This window comes from Prunus dulcis, chromosome 1 (assembly GCF_902201215.1).
Source record: "Prunus dulcis chromosome 1, ALMONDv2, whole genome shotgun sequence".
NCBI lineage: Eukaryota > Viridiplantae > Streptophyta > Magnoliopsida > Rosales > Rosaceae > Prunus > Prunus dulcis.
The window spans coordinates 13227397-13248654 of NC_047650.1; the positions used below are offsets into that span (position 1 = coordinate 13227397).

A 21258-nucleotide genomic window follows, 5' to 3' on the forward strand; every position below is an offset into this window, starting at 1 on the left:
TTGTTCATTCAGTGAAAACATCTGTCAAAATTTCAGCGGCATCTCATCTGTATTTATAACATTTTCTCAAATTTGTACACTCAAAGCAAATGTTAGAAAAATTTTACAAACTTACTAGAAAATGCGCTTACCTCTTCAAAATGACCAAATTCTGATATTTAACACCTCAAGCATCAACTTCCAAAGAAGACGAACTGAAAAGGAAGAAGAAGGGCCAAAGAAGGGGGAGGGCTGGGTAACTGGATACACAAGAAGAACTGGAGAAAAATGAAAATGAAGAGCAAGAATCAATCAAATGAGAAAACGAAACTGAACAAGAGTCTGAGGAAGAAGAAAAAGAGGAGAGGGGAGGGACTGGAGACAGGAAGCGACTGTGAATTGTGTTGAAATTTAATTTATTTTAGTTTTATTCTGATTTTGGGTTGGGCTTGCGAGCACTTCCGTTGCCAAGAAGGTAGGGAGGTGTCTTCAACTCCAGACAGCAAGTAGAGGAAAATAAAGCATGTCGTTATGCAGTATAGTTGAATTGGTTTTATTTGGATTGCATCCTGACTGGATTGGCAGCATAATCCCTAAAGTTAGGATATCAAAATCCATCTAACATGTTCCATCAAATTAGGGAATCCAATTACATCAATTAGAAGTTTAATGGCAAATGACCACTATGCCTTCTACAATTTTAAAATCCATCTAAAGAGTGTTAAAGTATAAGAGCTTTAGCTGAGTTTATTGATTAAACTGTGAACCATTAGATCACAGTCCAATGGACAGCTGAGATGTATTCTTAGGTGTAGTAGAATTGTGCCAAGTGTAGCTATCTCATAGGGTAGTTAATCATTGGTTAGATTGGATGATGTAAGAAGGGAATATTCTGTTTCCTAACTGTTATATTGTCATGCACAGATTGTGCATGACCAAGTGAGAGAATAGACTGATCTTTCATCTTCTTCTTATCCAAGTTTTCTCTCTGTATTCTCGCTTCCTACATGAGCTCCATCTATCAATAATCCAAAGCTATATGTGACAGATCATAGTCTGTGAATGCTAACATGGTATCACTGAGCCAGGTTTGATCGTTTAGCTGGGCGTTTGAATCTGTGAAGGAAGTGAGCTGCGTTTTCTGACGAACTTGCTCTCTGTGAAATCTGTGTCCAACATGGCAGGATCTGGAGGTGGTGAGCTGCGAGCTCCGATCTTCAATGGTGAGAACTATGAGTTCTGGAGCATAAGGATGAAAACCATTTTCAAATCTCATGGGATTTGAGAGTTGGTTGAGAAAGGAATAGGAAGCTCAGATTCGAAGGGAGCTGATGAATCTGATACAAAGTAGAAAGAAAAGGAGGAATCAAGTGGTTCTGGGAAGATGGCTATAGCTGAGATCCTGATAAAGGATGCTAAGGCCTTGGGGTTGATTCAAGGAGCTGTATCTGAAGAGATCTTCCCCAGGATTTCTCATGAAGAATCATCTCATGGAGCCTGGAACATTCTGAAGCAGGAATTTCATGGTGATAACACTACTACAAAAAGTGAAAAAGACGACCAGAAAACAACGACGGTCTAAGTGAAAACCGTCGTGGTTTTTAAAAAGACGAAGGTTCTAAAAACACCGTCGTGTAATACCACCTTAGACAACTAAAAATGGAGATTCAAATGGCTGTTCAAAAATAACGACGTACCTAATTAAACAACCGACGTCTATTTGAAATAGATTTCCGCAGAGTAAAATCAAAGCCAACAAAGAACGGCAGAAGTTATGAATCGACCGACGTAGAAAGTAAAGACGACAATTTCAATAAAAGCCGCCGTTTTTACTCATAAAATAACACGACGAGGTTTTCGTATAAGACGCCGTATAATTACAAACAAATCCAAGGCTTTAAAATACAAAATATCGCCGTATTAAATTAATTTACAACGACGGAAAATATAAATATATCGACGCCATTCTCGTATAGTTCTACGACGTTATCTTTAAATCGTACTATAAAATTTAACGTCGTATTTATTCATTTTATACGTCGTACATTTAATTTAAACCGTCGCCTTAATAAGAATTTTTGTTAACAATTTTTTTCTTTGATTTTCTTATCCTACGTCGGTAGATCTACTTAATGACAAGAATTGAAATAACCACGACGGTTTATATAGAAAACCGCCGACATAACCAGATTTTTCTGAGATCCCAAGGTTACGAAATCTTACCAGATGGAACTCTGTTCCACATCATAATCTTAACAGATGACAGATTTGCAAACAGATGACACAGATTAACAGATGATGTGTGTGCTTTTGTGTATCTACAAATATTATACCTAACGTCGTTGCAAATTTGCAATCAGAGAGACAATTTTCAACGACGGTTATATTATACCTAACGACGCTTAAAAAACAAATCAACGTCGCTCAACAAATATATTACGTCGTCTTAGTCTTACTTAAGACGACGAAAAACGTCACCAGTAATTCAAAAACAGTCGTTGTTTTTATACTCTTATTTTTTTTAAATCTGTCATCCAAAAAAAAAAATTTACATATTCCAGAACATTAATTTCCTTCATTTTAAATTTCTTTGATTTTCAGATTTCTTCATTCCAGCACATCTGATCTTCAGATTTTCCTGAGAAGCTAACTTTCCTTCGACAGCGAGTGGAGGCCAGGCTTGCATCTCTTTTGATGGAAAGCAAGGAGTATTCAAAAGCACTAAGTGTCCTATCAGGCTTGATCAAGGAAGTGAGAAGGCTAGTTGACAAGTTTCTTCTTGTGGACATAGATTTGATGCGAGTAAGCTCAATTTCTCTTTGAGAAAGACATCCAAATTATTGTCTTTGAGATGTGAGAGACAGTGTCTCTGAGAGAGGAAGAACCTGGAACCCTAAATGTAAACCGAAAATGAATGAAAGCCACAAATTTATAGAATAAATTTTTAAAACCAACGGCGGTCCTTACAAAAAAACCGCCGTTTAAATTGTAAAATCAACGTCGGTATAACCGACGTATATTACAGAAATCCACGTCGGTAAATTAATAAAAACGACGTGTTAAATAATATACCATGACGCGAGTTATTACTTATGTTCTTTAATTTTTGAGTTTACTACGACGGTACCTACAACACTACTGTCGTATTTATTTACCACGTCCGAAGTTAAATTTACCGTCGTAGTATTTAATTTATATGTCGTAGTTATATGTAACCGCCGTATTATTTTTTTGAAATGGTTTTATATATAAGCAACTTTTCGTCTACCTGACTTACACATGCACTGTTTCCAAACCCGATTAAAATTTTCAATCTCCCAGAGAAAACTTTTCGTCTTTTTTCCTTGTCAGAGCACTGTCAGAGTATTTCATCGTCTTCCTCTCGTCTTCTTCGTCGCCTCTGAACTTAAAGATCGATCGTCTTCCTCTTGCTTTCATTGCACGCAATAGGTAAGCTTTCATTTTCACTATTTTGGTTACTGTTTTGCATGCTCATACGCTTTTTGTTTGAAAAATCTTTTTACCTTTTTTCTGGCCAAAATCATTTTACTTCTTTCCAAGTTTGATAAAATATACAGACAAAGAGGGAAAGCTTTCAACTTTGAAGACAACTACCTCAACTAAATAAGACGACGGTAGCTTCTTATTTACGTGGTTAAATATGTAGACCACGACGGTTCGTCAGTCGTTCTAGCGTCGTCTGAAAATCGACAAAGTTGTTTTTAAAATTATAGTCTTTTTTTTATTTGCTTGTTTAATTGCAGGTTTGATTTCTCTGAACAATGGTTTTTGTTTTTCCCGAATTTGATAAAATATAAAGAAAAAGAAAGTAGGGTTGGTATCTAATATAGACGACAGTATATCTATTGTTTTACGTCGTGTGAATGTTAATACCACGACGTGGTATTTTAGGGTTTTGGATCTGCAATCATACATTCACAGAGAAAGAAAGAAGGGTTTTGGATCCTTATATAGACGACGGTGTATTACTATTGACGTCGTGTGAACATAAATACCACGACGTTATATAAATAATGGTTTTAAACATTTATTACGTCTGAGATTATTTCATTGCGCCGTTTAAAATCATATCATACGTCGTATTTTATTAATAACCGTCGTTTGTGTTCTTAATCTTTTCCTGAAATATTTTCACTTGCAGTTTTATCTGTTAAAATGGTTTCTCAACACCAAAGTAAGGATTCTGGCTCCAAGAAAAATGAAGGTAAGGAGCTTGAAACACCATACTTTTATTTATTCACTCTAATACTTAAATCATTAAACTCTTAAATTTCATTATTAGGGCCTACATATGAACTAAAAAGTTGGATATATGAATCAAAAGGAAAGAGAATAAGATCAATATAGCCAAGCAATCAACCAGCCCTTCCATCACCTCCCATCACATCTTTTAAAGAGGTAGACTCGTCAATGTTTTACATCCTTGAAAGATGAGTAATCTGGCAATAGGATCTAGAAGAGTTTGTATTTTTCTAAAACTTAATATAAAGAGTGGTGAGGGTGTGTGTATAGATGTACTAGGGTTAGGTATTAAGTTGGATGACATTTTTTTTGTTTTTTTTATAATAATAAAACTTAACAGCTTAATGGGGTGAACAAGAAGAAGTGTGGGATTTAAATAGAAAAATTCTATTTTATTATACATACACATTTTGACAACAGAAAAAATATAAATATGGGCATCATTGAAAAATCCGTTTACAACACATTGACAAATGCATTTGTATGATTTGGAAGACTAGTAAAAATAAAAATGTATTTACTCTTATGTAAAGGAATGTGCAATAGTCCCGTATTTTATTTTAAGAAAAATTAGGTTTTAGACATAATTAACTTTATTAATTAGTTTCTAAGATATTGGATATTTTGGTTTTAGTTTTAATACCTAGGAAAAAATTACTATTTTGGATTAGCCCAAAAAGAGGCCCAAATTCGTTGGGCCAGGTAAAATTTAACAACTGATAAGACAATTCTACCCTTCTTCTTAAAAAGCCTGGCCCATTTGTAAACCTATACAGTAAATGACGCTTTTGCCCCTGAATGTTTAAACAAGGAGCGACTTCTCTGTTTCGTTTTCGTCCTCGTTCGTTTGGCAACAGCTTCGTGTTCTTCTCTGTTTCGTCTTCGAGCTCAGTTGTTTGGCAGCAGATTTCATTCGTTTGGCAGGCAAATTTCGTTTGTTTGGCAGGCAGATTTCGTTCGTTTTCGTTTTCGTTCTCGCCGTTGGAGCTCAATTTTCTGGTTGGTTTTCCTTTTATTTCTTCCTTTTTCGTTTGATTATCATGCTTAATCTGTCAGTTTTTTTGTTCGATTATCATGCCGAATCTTTTTCGTTCGATTATCATGCCGAATCTTGTTTCCTTCTAATTGGATAATCTTTCATTCGATTATCATGCCGAATCTTTTAGTTTTGGGTTTTTCGAGCTCAGTTTTGTGGTTCGATTTTGTGGCGCGATCTTGTGGCTCAGTTTTGTGGCTCGATTTTTTTGCCTCCTCTGTTATAAACTGCATCTGTTTGTTGGAGTGTTGGCAGAAACTGCATTGCAGTTTCTGGTTTCATAAAGGCAATGTTACAACTGCTCATGGAGTTAAATGTGTTTTGATATTAGTTTTAGTACTTTTAACGTGGTTTCCTTTTGGTTTCTATTCTATTTGTTTTGCCTCCTCTGTTATAAACTGCATCTGTTTGTTGGAGTATTGGCAGAAACTGCATTGCAGTTTCTGGTTTCATAAAGGCAATGTTACAACTGCTCATGGAGTTAAATGTGTTTTGATATTAGTTTTAGTACTTTTAACGTGGTTTCCTTTTGGTTTCTATTCGATTTTTTTTGCCTCCTCTGTTATAAACTGCATCTGTTTGTTGGAGTGTTGGCAGAAACTGCATTGCAGTTTCTAGTTTCATAAAGGCAATGTTACAACTGCTCATGGAGTTAAATGTGTTTTTATCTAAGTTTTAGTACTTTGAACATGGTTTTCTTTTGGTTTCTATTCAAATTTAAGGGTATGTTATCACATAAAGTGCAATGTTGTTTCTGTTATTTCAGTTTTTGACTATAAACTGCGGTGCAGTTTCTTGTTTCATAATTCGATTTCATACTAATATTTGGATTTCTATTGGAATGTTACAACTGCTCATGTACATTATTTAGTGATTTTAATTGTTTTCTGTTTTTGTTTGTTGTTTTGTTTGCATTTTCAAGGCTAATGGAGGTGTGTGTCATTGCCAAGTGCACATATAAGTCGGAAACCATCATGTTTTCAGTTTCATCAGAGTCATCCATGGTTGATATTTTGAAGACTTTTGTGTCTGAGGTTTAGGGGTTTGCAGTTGGGTTGTTTCACATTACGGTATTCGGTGCCCAATTATCCGAGTTGTTTTCTAGAAACGGATAGTGATTTGGACTTGATGAGGACATTTTTGTTGATATCAAATGAGAAGACTGTTGATATTTTAGTGAAGGATTTATGCGGGATCAGTGAATATAGTGGTGATTTTTGTGTAAATAAAGAGTTGATAGCATGTGAAAAGGGCGAGTCGTCGTGTTCTAGTACTGTCGAAGACAGAAACGAGTTTTTGGGCAGGTCAAAGAGAGCAAGTGCTAAGCCTTTGTTGTCAAATGAGTGGGAGACATACATACATCATGTGGGGCAGAAGTTTGACGGTGGTGCAGAGGAGTTCCGGTTGAAATTGTGCAAGTACGCTCTTGAAGTAGGATTTAATTTTTTATATGCCGGCAATGACAAGAAGCGGGTGGTTGCCGTTTGTTCGAATAAGAAATTGGAGGGTTGCAGCTGGCGTGTTTATGCTTCTCGTTGTGAAGCTGCTGGCAGTTTTGTAATTCGGACGTTAAATAATGTTCATACATGTGCGGGTCGGATACGGGAATCAAAGAGTAAGATGATGAGGTCTCGTGTGGTGTCCTCCCTCATTGTGGACAGAATTCGTGCAAAACCAGAGCTGAAGCCAGTTGAGATTATACACGAGTTCAAAGATTATTATGGTATATACATTTCATACTACCACGCATGGTTTGGCAAAGAGTTAGCTAAATTGGAAGTTCATGGTGATGAGTCGAAGTCCTTCAATGAGTTAGTGTGGTATGCGGACGCCGTAAAGGAAACTAACACTGGTTCTCTCTGCACTCTTGATTGTGAAGCTGGAATTAATCGCTTTCGACGGTTTTTTGTGTCTTTTGGCGGTTGCATTGCTGGATTTCAATATTGCATACCCTTGTTGTTCATTGATGCTACGTTTTTGAAGAGCAGTGTCACATCCCGGGATCGGCTCCGCCGTAGCACGATATTGTCCGCTTTGGGCGCCTCCTCTCTGTCCGCACGGTTTTGTTTCTGGGAGCTCACGAGCAACTTCCCAGTGGGTCACCCATCCTGGGATTGCTCTAGCGCCCAACTCGCTTAACTTCGGAGTTCCTACAACTCCGAAGCTAGTGAGCTCCCAAAAGGCCTCATGCTAGATGGATGTGGGTGTGCACATATAAGGCACATCACCCCCTCTCCGTTGGTTGATGTGGGATCTTACAATCCACCCCCCTTAAGGGCCCGACGTCCTCGTTGGCACACTTGCACCACACGGCAGAGTGGCTCTGATACCAAATTGTCACATCCCGGGATCGGCTCTGCCGTAGCACGATATTGTCCGCTTTGGGCGCCTCCTCTCTGCCCGCACGGTTTTGTTTCTGGGAGCTCACGAGCAACTTCCCAGTAGGTCACCCATCCTGGGATTGCTCTAGCGCCCGACTCGCTTAACTTCGGAGTACCTACAACTCCGAAGCCAGTGAGCTCCCAAAAGGCCTCGTGCTAGATGGATGCGAGTGTGCACATATAAGGCACATCACCCTCTCTCCGTTGGTTGATGTGGGATCTTACAAGCAAGTACAAGGGGCAGCTTCTCTGTGCTTCGGGAAAGAATGGAAATCAAGGTATGGTTACTGTAATGTATTGCAGATTTTCATTTGTTGCAATTTTTAGCAGAAACTGCATTGCAGTTTCTTGTTTCATAATTCGATTTTATTAATATTTTTTGCATGTCTGTGGGAATGTTGTAACTGCTCATGAACTTAAATGTGTTTTAAACTTAGTTTTAGTACTTGGATCATGGATTTGGCTTTTGGTTTCCTTTCAAATTTGAGCAGATTTGTTTTCATAAACCAGACTGCAGTTTCCCTTTTTTGCTTATATTTGTGCTTTTGGTTTTGTTTTGCAGGTTTTTATCCTCTAGCTTTTGGAGTTGTTGATTCTGAGACAGAGGAGAATTGGACTTGGTTTCTTCAACATTTGGCTTCTATATTGCTACCGATGGGGAGAGTGGTGACCTTTTTCTCGGACAGCAATCAAGGTTTGTTAAATGCAATGGGGTTTGTGTTTCCCGGATGGCCTCATTCTTACTGTTATTATCACCTCAAACAGAATTTGATATCAAAGTACCCGAAGTCAGGTTATGGGAAACTGCACCAAGACCGTGTTATCAATTTATTTAGTAGATGCGCATATGCTATTACGGAGGAAGAGTTTAAGGTAGCAATGGAGGAGTTGGTGATTGTTGGGAGTTTGAAAGTGAAGGCATTTATATCTGATTTGTCTAGAGATCACTATGCCAACGCATTTTTCAAAGGAATGCGTTATGGGGAGATGGCAAACAGTTTAGCGGAGCCCTTTAATAATTGGGTTGGTGTGTTTCGAGATTTGCCGGTGCTACCTTTGATAGAAGGGATTCGACAGAAATTGATGGTATTGAATTCTCAACGACGATTTGAAGCGGAGAAGTGGACAACCGTTTTGTGTCCGGAGATGGAAACTAGACTCTGTGAAAATGCGGAGGCCGGTAGGACTTGGGCAGTTCGTCGTTCTAATTCCACTGTTTTTGAAGTATTTGCTGATTATATAGTGATGGTTGATCTCGAGCAAAGGACTTGTTCTTGCCGTCTTTGGCAAATTGACGGTTTTCCTTGCACACATGCGGTGGCTGCAATCCTAGCAAAGAGAGATTCAGTTTATGATTACGTGGAGTGTTACTACAAAACCGACTTCTTTTGAAAAGCCTATGAGAGTCCTATTTTTCCTATTCCAGATATTGGGAAAGGATTGGGCAGCAATGTTTCTGCAGCTGGAGTTGTGCTTCCGCCAATTACAAAGAGGCCAGCCGGAAGACCACCAACAAAGAGGATCAAAGTTTTTGGTGAATTTAAAAGGCCATTGAAACGCAGTCGGTGCAGTGTTGCTGGGCACAATAGGAAGACTTGCAAGGCTATTATAGGAACACTCCTTCTCATTTGACAATTTTTTATTTTAGATATGGTTTAGCGAATGTATAGTCAGTTTCTGCGTTGCACTTTTTTCAAAAACTGTATTGCAGTTTTAGTTGCTTGTAATTGGCTACACAGCTTCTAATTGGATATTGTGATTCTTTTTTGAAGTTAATGAAAATTATACAATTGTTTAATGAGTGGATATTCGTTTTCCACTGCCATTCAATGCTTGTTTTCAGATTTTGAGCAGATTTTGTTGCAGAAACTGCATTGCAGTTTCTGTTTATTTCAGATTTTGTTGAAGAAACTGCAGTGCAGTTTCTGTTTATTTGTTGCAGATTATGAACATTATACAATTGTTGAATGAGTGGATATTCGTTTTCGACTGCCATTCAATGCTTGTTTTCAGATTTTGAGCAGATTTTGTCGCAGAAACTGCATTGCAGTTTTTGTTTATTTCAGATTTTGTTGCAGAAACTGCAGTGCAGTTTCTGTTTATTTGTTGCAGTATTTTTGACCAGAAAATTCAGTGCAGTTTGTTTGTTTCCTTTTCGTTTTGTTGCATCCTGTTCCAAGATTATACTGCAGTGCAGTTTCTGTTTATTTGTTGCAGATTATGAACATTATACAATTGTTGAATGAGTGGATATTCGTTTTCGACTGCCATTCAATGCTTGTTTTCAGATTTTGAGCAGATTTTTTTGCAGAAACTGGTGCAGTTTCTGTTTATTTCAGATTTTGTTGCAGAAACTGCAGTGCAGTTTCTGTTTATTTGTTGCAGTATTTTTGACCAGAAAATTCAGTGCAGTTTGTTTGTTTCCTTTTCGTTTTGTTGCATCCTGTTCCAAGATTATATTACAGTTTACAGAAAATTCAGTGCAGTATTTTTGACTAGAATCTGTGTCACTGCATTGCCTGTGATTTGGAATGATTTGGTTCCAAATTTGGACTTTGTATCCGGATCAAATGTCTTGAGCAGCTGTACTAAGTCCAAGTCCGACTTATTCATGTTATTCATGTCGATTCTTTGGTGGTAAAACAGCTCGATCAAGTTCCAGAAAGGGGTTTTCTTGAGAAGCTTCTTCTGCCTTTCATTGAGCTTGTCCTTTACGTCTCTAATGATGCTGTTGAAAGCATAGGCATTGCACCGAAATTGGACATAGTCTGGGTGCTTTGCTTTCCGATCATAGTTTGGCTTTGGCTTTGGTTTAATCTTTTGAGCCATCGTTTTGATTCTGTGCTTTGGTTGGTTTTCAGCTTCATTCTTTTGTGGTGACATTTGTTGCTCCATTTTGTGATACGCACTGCAGTTTGTGGTCAAAATCTGCAACAAACAACCAGAAACTGCTGCTCAAAATTTGATGTGAAAAGAAACCAAAATGCAAAAACAGTACTGAAACTAATATCAAAATACATTTAACTTCATGAGCAGTTATAACATTCCCATAAACCCTAGCAAAAAGCACTCTGAAATTGAATTATGGAACCAGAAACTGCATTGCAGTTTCTGAGCAAAATTTGCTACAAACAACCAGAAATCAAAACGCAAAGACAGTACTGAAACTAATATCAAAACACGTTTGACTTCATGAGCAGTTATAACATTCCCATAAACCTTAGCAAAAAGCACTCTGAAATTGAATTATGGAACCAGAAACTGCATTGCAGTTTCTGATTCAAAATTTGCTACAAACAACCAGAAATCAAAATGCAAAGACAGTACTGAATATCAAAACACGTTTGACTTCATGAGCAGTTATAACATTCCCATAAACCCTAGCAAAAAGCACTCTGAAATTGAATTATGGAACCAGAAACTGCAATGCAGTTTCTGGTTCAAAATTTGCTATAAACAAGCAGAAATCAAAATGCAAAGACAGTACTGAATATCAAAACACGTTTAACTTCATGAGCAGTTATAACATTCCCATAAACCCTAGCAAAAAGCACTCTGAAATTGAATTATGAAATATGCTACAAGCAACCAAAAATCAAAATGCAAAGACAGTACTGAATATCAAAACACGTTTAACTTCATGAGCAGTTATAACATTCCCATAAACCCTAGCAAAAAGCACTCTGAAATTGAATTATGGAACCAGAAACTGCATTGCAGTTTCTGGTTCAAAATCTGCTACAAGCAACCAAAAATCAAGAATCCAACGATTTTGAATGGTTAATCCCTATAAACGAAGCAAAACCTAAACGAAAAGTAGTTTTGAATCCAACGATTCATCCATTTTTCCAAAAACTGCATTGCATAAAGAACAACAGCAAAAATGTGTAATCACTAAAATCGAAGACAAATCTGTGTTAGAGGGTCATTTTCTTACTGTTTTTTTCCCAAGAGAGTGAAAATCGCTACTATCGTCGTCAGTGGTTGTCGTTGTTGGTGGTGATCGTTGCTCATCGTCGTTGCTCGTCGTCGTTGCTGCTCGTCGTCAGTCGTTGCTCGTCGTCGTCGTTGCTCGTCGTCGTCGTCGCTGCTCAGTGTGGAACTATCGGCTGAGTTGCAGTAGTTGAAGATGAAAGGTCGCGCGAAGGGTTTTTGGAACTGATTCAATTTGAGCAGTGTCGTTTTTTAGTCTTGGTTATGTCGTTTTGACTGTAAGTTTTGAGTGGGTAAAAACTAAATATCTATATTTGACAATAAAGCACAATGGCACATGTAGTAATTTTAGTGCTCTTCAATGTTATTTTAGTAAAAGTAGGTTGTCTTTGGTCTTATATTAATTAAGTAAAATTGTATATCTATCTTTCAAATTAGTAAAGTATTTTATGTGTGAAAACTAAAGCTCCCTTTATTTTATTTTTACCTTAAAATATATAATTTTCGCTCAATTAGCCACCCTAAACTATCATTTTCCCAATTTAATACTGACTCTCAAATTTCAGGTACAAAAATAATAAAAAAGACATACAAAACTTTAGAACAAAAATCATAAACTGACTAAGTGGTGAGATTAAATTAATTTGATATGAAACATATTGCTAAAAGCACCTTAAAATATATATGAAAATTTATATTTATTATTACTAGAATAACTCACGAAACGCTCACTCCATGGTCGATGTACAGACAAATTCGAGGAGGCGGTCGGCAAAATAGAGGTAAATATCATCTAATCCATTTTCATCGATATGTTTGCCAGGATAATAAACATTATAATCCCTTGACATACTGTTATGAACCAAGTGGGCCCCAATGCTTTTGACGCGCAACCCTTTGCCGCTAACAGTAACTCGAAAAATAGGCGGCATTAATTGATTATCAAGAAATAATGGGATACAGTCCAACCACGTACTAGTACCTCGAAACGTATCCCACGTAGACGGCTCAAATGGAATATTTCCCCGACGCGGAACTAATGACATACATTCCAGCCATACATTTCCTGCCTCCGTCTCTCCTCCATACACACGCCATTCATCTCGACGATGACTCTGAAAAGCAAATTCAAGAGAACAAGGGCTAACAAATGATTCTGTAATTTCCCAAACAACACACAAAACCAATTTTGCGTTATCCAATGTCGAAGGAATTTCAATAGGAAGTTCGTAATTACGAACACTCCTGCCATCATGATCAAGGTTATCAAATTTACTCTCATCATAGTCATCAAGGTAATTACGAAAAGTGAACCATTCTGGAACTTTACTGCTACTGCCAGGTAGTCTAAAGACAATCCTTGCATTGCCACGAAACTTCATCTATAACACAAAACAACACAACACAAGCATATATATTATTATTATTATTAATTAGTCGTGCATGCAGCATACATAGTATGGTATTAATTACATGTAATGTATGCATATTAATTATATAGATAAAATAAATACGTTACCTCATTAAATAATTTTGCCATTTTCGAAACGTCCAATCCTAGATTATCGCATAGCCTATGGCAATTAGACAAGTCCATGTAACTAATGCCTTGCATGTCTCCGTCTTCCAATATCTTTGACATTGTTGAAAATCTTTCCAGTGATATGCAATCACTCATGTGAACCCATTTTATAGACGCTGGAAGTTGTACTAGAATTTCTACAAGCCTCTTGCAACCCCTCAAATCAAACTCCTTTAAGTTAACACATTCGCTAATGCACACAGGAAGACAGACAAAATTACTTTTGGATAGACTAATTTTCTTTAAGTTGGACCAACGACAAAAATTCTCCAAGGAATCAATGTCTGATACATTGCACTCTTCAAAATCCAATCTCCTCCGCCTTGCGAAGTCGCCATCGCGTGGACTATTTGCGTTGGTTCGAATCTCCAAAGGAAGTGATTCTGAACTCGATAAAACTTCAGAGATCAAGTTGTTTGGAAATGTGACAAGTTTTGGGCACCGATTGAGATTAATATACTCCAGCTTTTGCAACCCATAAATACATTGTGGCAGATTTGCAAGGTTTTCACATCCTTCTAAATTTAATCGTTGAAGCGCAGTGAGATTTCTAATTGATGAAGGCAACTCTTCTATAGCACTTCCACCTAACTGTAAAACTTCTAGGGCAGTGAGATTTCCAATTGATGAAGGCAACTCTTTTATAGCACTTTCAGATAATCTCATTTCTTCCAGCCCAATGAGACGTCCAATTGATTCAGGCAACTTTTTTATGGCAGTTCTCTCAAGGTCCAAAAAATATAAGGATTCCATTTTGCCCACAATTTTTGGGAAACTCTCCAACTTTATGCAACCTTTAAGACGAAAAATTATCAGAGATTTCAACGCAACTTTTCTTGGAAACTTCGTGAGTTTATGGCAGTCATAAAAATCCAATATTTCAAGTTTATCAAGATATCCAACAGATGGATGAACATTGACTAAACTTGTACAACGATTCGCTTTCAAGTACCTTAAGTTTGGGCTGCTGGATAGATCCGGGATTTCAGTTAGGAATTGAGATCCCGCCAAATTCAACCATGCCAAATTTTTAAAATGCTGTGAAATAAAAAATAATAATAAAAAATAATAATAATCAAATGGATAGCATTAAAGAAATTTACAACATACATCAATCAATAAATGAGGCCTCTTAAAAATAATAAGGGATGAGAGATAGTTCAAAATACCTTCAATCCCTTCCCTAGTTGTTTGATGCGGCTGCGACGCATATTGAGCACAACTAGTTGCTTTGGAAGAAAATTGGCTGGAAAAGATTGGAACGGACATCCATGCCAATCAAGCACTCTCAAATTGTTTGGGATAGATCTAGCGTCTCCAGAAAGGCATACGTTGTAGTTTATGAGAATTTTAAGATTTTTCATCTTCGAGAAACTTGTGCCAATATCCAAGAATATCTCATCATCTTGTTTGGGGAAATTTAACACGATGCCTGTGATTTTATTTGTTCCCTAATGGAAAAAAGAAAAATGTACTAAGTGTTACAAGGTATTTATAATATAAAAATATATTATACTTAACACACAACATGTGTTAGTTATTGAATTAAATAAAACATTACACTCACATATAAAATTTTATTTACTTACTGTGTTATTAGTCAGAACATGCTCGACATCTTCATGAAACCACAATCTGCTACGTTCTTCGGGTTCAGTGGGCGACTCCTGCTCAATTATGTCCTTACCCATCTTTTCTAGTAAGTCATGCATCTGAATATGACTTCCTTCAACACTTATGAGGGCCTTTTCTATGAGTACATCAATGCCATATCTAGTGTTTAGCTCACAAGCTTCTGTCACATAGTTTCTACTTTTACCCTTAAAGAAACATGTGATGTCAAGGAAAACCTTCTTCACTCTATCATCCAAGGCATTGTAACTTATTTTGAGAACTTCTTGAATTTCTGTGCCTTGGAAACCATCCAATGCAGCTTGCCATTTATGTATACTTCCACCATATAGATGAGAACCTAGAACTTTCAAAGCCAAAGGAAGGCCTTGAGCATAGCGTATTGCACGTTCTGCAAGTTTTACATAATCACCCAAAGGAGGCTCACTTCTTTTGAAGGCATACCAACTCAAGAGCTCAAGAGCTTCAGGATCATGTAAACTCTTGACCTCGTGTATTAAATTAACATCATGAGCAGTTAACAGTTGCTTATCCCTTGTTGTTATAATAATTCTACTGCCTACACCAAACCAATTACATGCCCCAACTAATTTGTGTAACTGTTCCATGTCATCCACGTCGTCAAGAACCAAGAGAACCTTTCTACGCCTCAACCATTCCTTTATCAAGGTGACTCCTTTATCAACATTGGTCACCTTCAATTTTTTCCCCCTTAGAATCTCAAAAAGAAGAGTCTTTTGCAGTTTGGCTAAACCTCCATGCGACGTTGAACATTCTCTAACGTTTGCCAGAAAACAACAACCTTCAAATTCATGGGCAATTGAATTATAAACAGCTTTAGCAATTGTGGTCTTACCAATTCCACCAGTTCCCCATACCCCTACCATACGAACATCGCTTTTCCCCAAATCTAATAGCTCATTCATAACTTGTACTTGAGCTTGCATTCCAACTGGATGCTCTCCCACTTCCAAACACACGGTGTTTAATACGTGTTTTGAAATCTCTTCAATGATGTCTTGGATAAACTTAGATTCAGATTGATGCCTGCCAATTGAAAAGAATATGAAGCATTTAGCGACATGGCATTTTCTACATAAATTAAAAAATAAAATAAGGGCAAGGAACATTATACACACAAAAAGAAGAGAATTTTGAGCAACGATGAATAAATTAACTCTTATAAAACTGATTCCAATTAAAGTTTGTCAAGAAAATTAGTATTATAATTTTTGAAACGGAGAAAATTAATTTATTAATAATAAGTATAACCTTAATAAATTTCTTAAAAATAATTTTCACGCTATTAATTAATTATTGACATCAAAAAATTATTTTCATTCATTTCTTTTAACAAAAAAAATTGTAATTACTTTTTATTTGGGATCAAAATGAAGAACTTTCTTCTACACTAACAACCAGAGTACAAATATATATATATATATATATATATATATATATAGTGGCTATACTTATTACAAACAAAACAAGAGGAAAAGCATTATATAAGGGGGTTAGAAATTTACTCGTCCAAATTGAACCCTGACAAAGCTGCTACTTGTGAAAGAGCTGCCCTCCATTTGTTGACCTTGTCCATCTTATCTTTGTATCTGCGCTCCATGTTAACCAGTGCATCCCCGAAGCTACCTCTCTGATTCCGTACATCTGATGGATTCACCTTGTAAAAAACTGGTATGACCAGTTGTTGATTTGATTCTTTGCAGTCAAGAATCTTAACAAGTTCATCCAAACACCACTTTGAAGAGGCATAGTTTTTGGAGAACACAACGACAGAAATCTTTGATTCTTCAATTGCTGTGAGAAGCGCCCTTGATATTTCTTCTCCTCTTCTGAGCTCATCGTCATCCCTGAAGGTGTTAATGCCTCGTTGACATAAAGCGTTATACAAATGGTCTGTGAAGTTGTGGCGCGTGTCTTCGCCTCTGAAGCTCAGAAAGACCTGGTTTTTCAATGAATTGGTGAAGCAAGCAGAGGAAGAAGAGGCTCGTTGGTTGGCCATGGAAGCCAACATAATTGTTTCAGTGTTTGCTTCTCTCTTCAGAAAAACAGATGAGTCTTACTTGAATAGTTTGGGTGTGAGCAAGCCAAATGTTAAAGGCTTTATCTTTGCTTTGAATCCAAGAGTTTGGGTGTGTCGCTGAAACTTCCAGTCCTCAATTATTGACGCGTTTTCCCCGCAACTTCCCTGACACGAGCTGTCAATCACCTTGCGCTTGGTTTTATTTTCCTGACTTTCTTCCTTTTCTCAATTACTTTTGAGCTGAAATTAGATAAAACAAAGAAAAAGTGGTTTCGCCCTCAGCGAAACTATGAACTCGGCCCAGGCTCAAATTAAATTAATATTTAATAATAGAGTGGAAATGAAAATGTGATGGTTGGGGCAACAATATCATACAAGTATTGACTTAATAATCCGATGTTTGCTAACACGAAAAATTATATGGTGAGGAAGTGTCGCTGAATCTCCAATGCAAATGTAAAAGCTTTCTCTTTGCTTTGTATCTGAATTCATGAAAGGCAAAAAGATATTTTTAATCCTCGTAGTTTGTCACTTTTATCACTTTAGTCCCTATTGTTTCAATTGAGTTAATTTTGTCACTTTCACCTTCATGAAAAGGTGAGGAACTTGCCGGGAAGAAGAGGGAGAAAGGGAGGGAGAAGAAAAGAAAAACAAAGGGGAGTGGAATGGAAGAAAAAAGGGGACAACCAGCTTTTGGTTTAATCAAACAAAAAGCTAGTTGACAATAAAACAACTCTCATACCAAATCATTAAAGGGGAAAAAAAAAATTTGTTAAATTTGATTTTCACCATTCTAAATTTTTTATTTTCATTTTAAAAAAATGCAAAACTAAAATTTAATATAATTTATTTTTAAAAGGATGCTTTTTCTAGTAAGTGATTTCAAAGAACGTTTTATAAGCTAAATTAAGATAAAGGAGGATAGATTTTGTATTTTTTATTTTATTGATTGAATTATGTCAAAGCAAAGTTGGAAATCTAAGAATACAGTTAGACTTGTGGAGTTGGTTATCAAGAAACATTATATTTGTTTGGTTACAAAGATTAACATACTTGAGTTCTTCTCTCATTAGCTGCAATTTTAGATTGACCTTTACAAATAGAGATAGAAAAGTTGTAAAGGGTACTTTCCTTCAACAAGGGAATCAACTTGTAATTCCTGCAATCTGTTATTGCCTAATTTCTTTTTCTTCTTCAGTTACCCAAGTATTACTGCTCAAATTATCCTTTCCTTTTAATGAATTTCAACCACAAATTAACACATGTCCTTTTTTAAAATCTACTTTAAAAAAAAAAAATTACTCTTCTTAACTAAATTCTTTTTATTTTCTCGTTGCTTTCATTTCTTTAGAAAACCACCTCTTCAGCATTTTATTAGTAGGCAAGGAGAGGTGTATCTTCATTTCGTGTTTTACGGTCTCTACAAAATTTGTTTCATCCAAAATGCCTATATTCAATTTATTAAAAAAAAAAAAAAAACCTCCACAAAAGAAACTATGCCTACTGACATAGTCGGTGACAAATTTGACTTAAGGGTGATTGTTGGAGCTGGAACAGTCCAAACTTAAAATTTTAACTGAAGTAGGAAAGTTGGTCACAACAGGCGAGCAGATGCAAAAGCTCTCCTTGCTTTGCATCCAATGTGAATTCATGAAACAGAGGAAGAGGCTCCTTGGTTAGGCATGATAATTGTTTCAGTTTTTGGCTGTAGTCAGAAAACAAATTGGTCTTACTTGAAGAGTTTGGTTGTGAGCAAAAGACTTTCTCTTTGCTTTGCATCAAATGTGAATTCATGAAAAGATGAGGAAGTAGGTTCAGTGAAACTTCTAGTCTACAATGATAATTTTTCTCCTGTAATTATTGACGCGTTTTCACGTGATGGAGAGCCCACAACAGGACTTCTTGAGTTTCCTAGGAATGTTGCTCACAATGGGTGAGCAAATGCAAAAGCTTTCTCTTTGCTTTGCATTTGAATTATTCATGAAAAGGTGAGGAAGTTGTAGGAAACAGGAGAGAGAAAGGGAGGGGGAATAAAAGAAAAACAAGGGGGAGTGGAATGGAGGGAAAAAGGGGAGAGAAGAATATGATGTGTGGTCCCGTTTTCACAATTATAGCATTCGTAACCAAAATAGTATTATTTTAGTTATATACAAATTATTTTCTAGATAGAGAGCCCACAACAGAAGGTCTTTACTTCTACTTTGTGGCAAAATTTAATTTCAATACAAGAAGGGGTCCACGCCCAATTGGTACTTTTTCCACTGGGGGATCATTTTGTTTTTGTTATCTTTTCCTCAAAAGCCAATCAATTTGTTTGGCAATAAAATTACTTTTTCTCATTCAAATAAAGATTTAAAAAAAGTAATTCGTAAGGGGTTTTTTAGCTAAAATGGTTAAGAGCATTTATTCTTTCATCCGAAGTCCTAAATTCCATTTTCTCCTTCACTAATTTCGCTTCTATCAAAGTACTAATAGTGTTGTAAAGGGGCAAACGGAAAAAGGCAAAAAAGATTTAGAGGTTTATCATAATTGGTTGGGTTTCAAACTTTTTGTTGTTGTTTTTTTATAATAAAAAAAAGGCTATCTTAGAGGTTTTTTAAACATATGGAGAAAGAGGTACTATATGTTACGTACTCTGAGTTGATGTCTCTTTCAATAGGGAAAAAGATAGTTGGATCTACGTGGATATCTTCACCATAAAAGCACAAAGTTCACAGGCAATTGAGCGTAATAAAGCAACGTTGGTAGCCAAAAGATACAGATTGTGGAGTTGGTTATCAAGATACATTATATTTGTCTAGTTACAAAGATTAATAATATTCGAGTTCTTCTCTCATTAGCTCCAATTTCAGATTGACCTTCAACAATTTGAAGCTTAAAATGTTTCGTGATACTTGTGAGTATAATGCTATGGTGACTAGCGTAGGATGAAATGTTGAAAAAATATTTGGAGAGAAAATTAGTGAAAGGACCCGCCCCGAATTTTTCCCAAAACCCGAGACGAATCTTTTGGAATTCCTGACATCACCCCGATGCCGGGCCCACTTACTAAAGACCGAGACTTTCTGCCGAAATTTCGGCAGAGTCTCCCCTATAAAGGGGACATTTCCCAAAATTCCAACCTGCATAAAAACACATTTAATATCCCCAACTGGCAGCATGCACAATATAAATTCATGCAATTTACATAAATAGCCTTCGGCCTTCCAAAAATTCTCAACAAACTACCAAACCCGCTAACAGGTCAATTCATGTCGTAAACAAGGCAATAATAAATTCAAATATAAATTATGACTAACATTTAGTCTGCGGCTGCACCTAACAACCTTAGGCTGCCTACGTACCCTCCTTGAGGGATCAAGCCACACGTAGTTCTTCCATAAAACCTAATTCCACACTTAGGCGATACCTCATTTCATTTCTCTGTATTCCACATAATCTCCCCATACGCCGGTACAACCAACGCCACGTATGGGGTCTGTCAACACGCCGGATAACCTACGCCACGTGCGACCATGCCATACCATCACATATCTCCCCATACGCCGGTACAACCAACGCCACGTATGGGGTCTGTCTCAACGCCGGATAACCTACGCCACGTGAGATCTACACGTCATATCACATAACTCCCCATACGCCGGTACAACCAACGCCACGTATGGGGCCTGTCCCAACGCCGGATAACCTACGCCACGCGGGACCTCAACATCATATCACAAATCTCCCCATACGCCGGTACAACCAACGCCACGTATAGGGCCTGTCTCAACGCCGGATAACCTACGCCACGCGAGACCTGACTTTCACTTGGTGGTGCTTGTAGTGAATCCAAAATCCGGGGAGGTACCTGAGGTAGTGCGTATAGCACTCCAAACTGCCATTCTAGACTCTTTGTACTTTTGTACAAACTTATCTAATTAAATATAATAATTCTAAACTTGTGTAACCCTCCACATTAGTCTAACTCCAGATAATCCCCCTGGGAAGGTGAGATTACTCCGGGAGACTCACGGTCAACCAAGGGTCAAACTACCCTAACCCTGGTCAAACGGGCCCACGGGGACCACGACCTCCAAACTCCGATCCGAAAGTTCCTATGGGTTCTATAAGGTATAGGACACTTGTCCTGCAAGTTTGGTTCAGATCGGAAGGTCGGATTGCTCACGATCGCACGATCTGACAATTAATATAAAATATAAACTTTAAAATTATTAATCGGAACATCCGGGGCTCCGATTCACAATCCGTGAATTCCTACACGATCCTAGAAATACCTAGTTTAACATATATTAAATTTGGGTCCATCCAACGGTCCCAACCTATCGAACCCGGATAACGCATAATAGGCGATATCCGTTCGATAGTCAAACGATGTCCGAATTGAGATCCGCGAAATCCTACGCACTCG

At 37.2% G+C, this 21258-nt stretch overlaps 2 protein-coding genes across 2 annotated transcripts; one reads left to right on the forward strand and one right to left on the reverse strand.

Moving 5' to 3' along the window:
- Positions 1-1363: 1363 nt before the first annotated feature.
- LOC117614431 lies at positions 1364-9291 on the forward strand. Its single transcript, XM_034343240.1, has 4 exons — positions 1364-1505; positions 6384-7130; positions 8222-8956; positions 9086-9291. The coding sequence occupies exons 1-4, from the start codon at positions 1364-1366 to the stop codon at positions 9289-9291; spliced, it is 1830 nt and encodes a 609-aa protein (XP_034199131.1).
- Positions 9292-11680: 2389 nt separating this feature from the next.
- Positions 11681-16971, reverse strand: LOC117616542 (disease resistance protein RPV1-like). Its single transcript, XM_034345888.1, has 6 exons — positions 16333-16971; positions 14764-15853; positions 14344-14625; positions 13112-14212; positions 12325-12974; positions 11681-11868 (listed from the first exon to the last, which is right to left on the reverse strand). Exons 1-6 carry the CDS (start codon positions 16836-16838, stop codon positions 11823-11825), a joined length of 3675 nt encoding a protein of 1224 aa, XP_034201779.1. The 5' UTR covers positions 16839-16971; the 3' UTR covers positions 11681-11822.
- Between the last annotated feature and the right edge of the window lie 4287 nt (positions 16972-21258).

What these genes read in the sequence shown, in the direction of transcription:
- LOC117614431 (XM_034343240.1), top strand. Translation starts at nt 1,364, where the DNA reads ATGGCTATAGCTGAGATCCTGATAAAGGATGCTAAGGCCTTGGGGTTG. An exon ending in CGTAAAGGAAACTAACACTG is followed by an intron (nt 7,131 to 8,221) that starts GTTCTCTCTGCA and finishes TTTGTTTTGCAG; the next exon opens with GTTTTTATCCTCTAGCTTTT. An exon ending in CCGTCTTTGGCAAATTGACG is followed by an intron (nt 8,957 to 9,085) that starts GTTTTCCTTGCA and finishes TTCCTATTCCAG; the next exon opens with ATATTGGGAAAGGATTGGGC.
- LOC117616542 (XM_034345888.1), bottom strand. Translation starts at nt 16,838, where the DNA reads ATGTTGGCTTCCATGGCCAACCAACGAGCCTCTTCTTCCTCTGCTTGC. An exon ending in ATGTTCTGACTAATAACACA is followed by an intron (nt 14,626 to 14,763) that starts GTAAGTAAATAA and finishes TTTTTCCATTAG; the next exon opens with GGAACAAATAAAATCACAGG. An exon ending in TGGCAAAATTATTTAATGAG is followed by an intron (nt 12,975 to 13,111) that starts GTAACGTATTTA and finishes TTTGTGTTATAG; the next exon opens with ATGAAGTTTCGTGGCAATGC.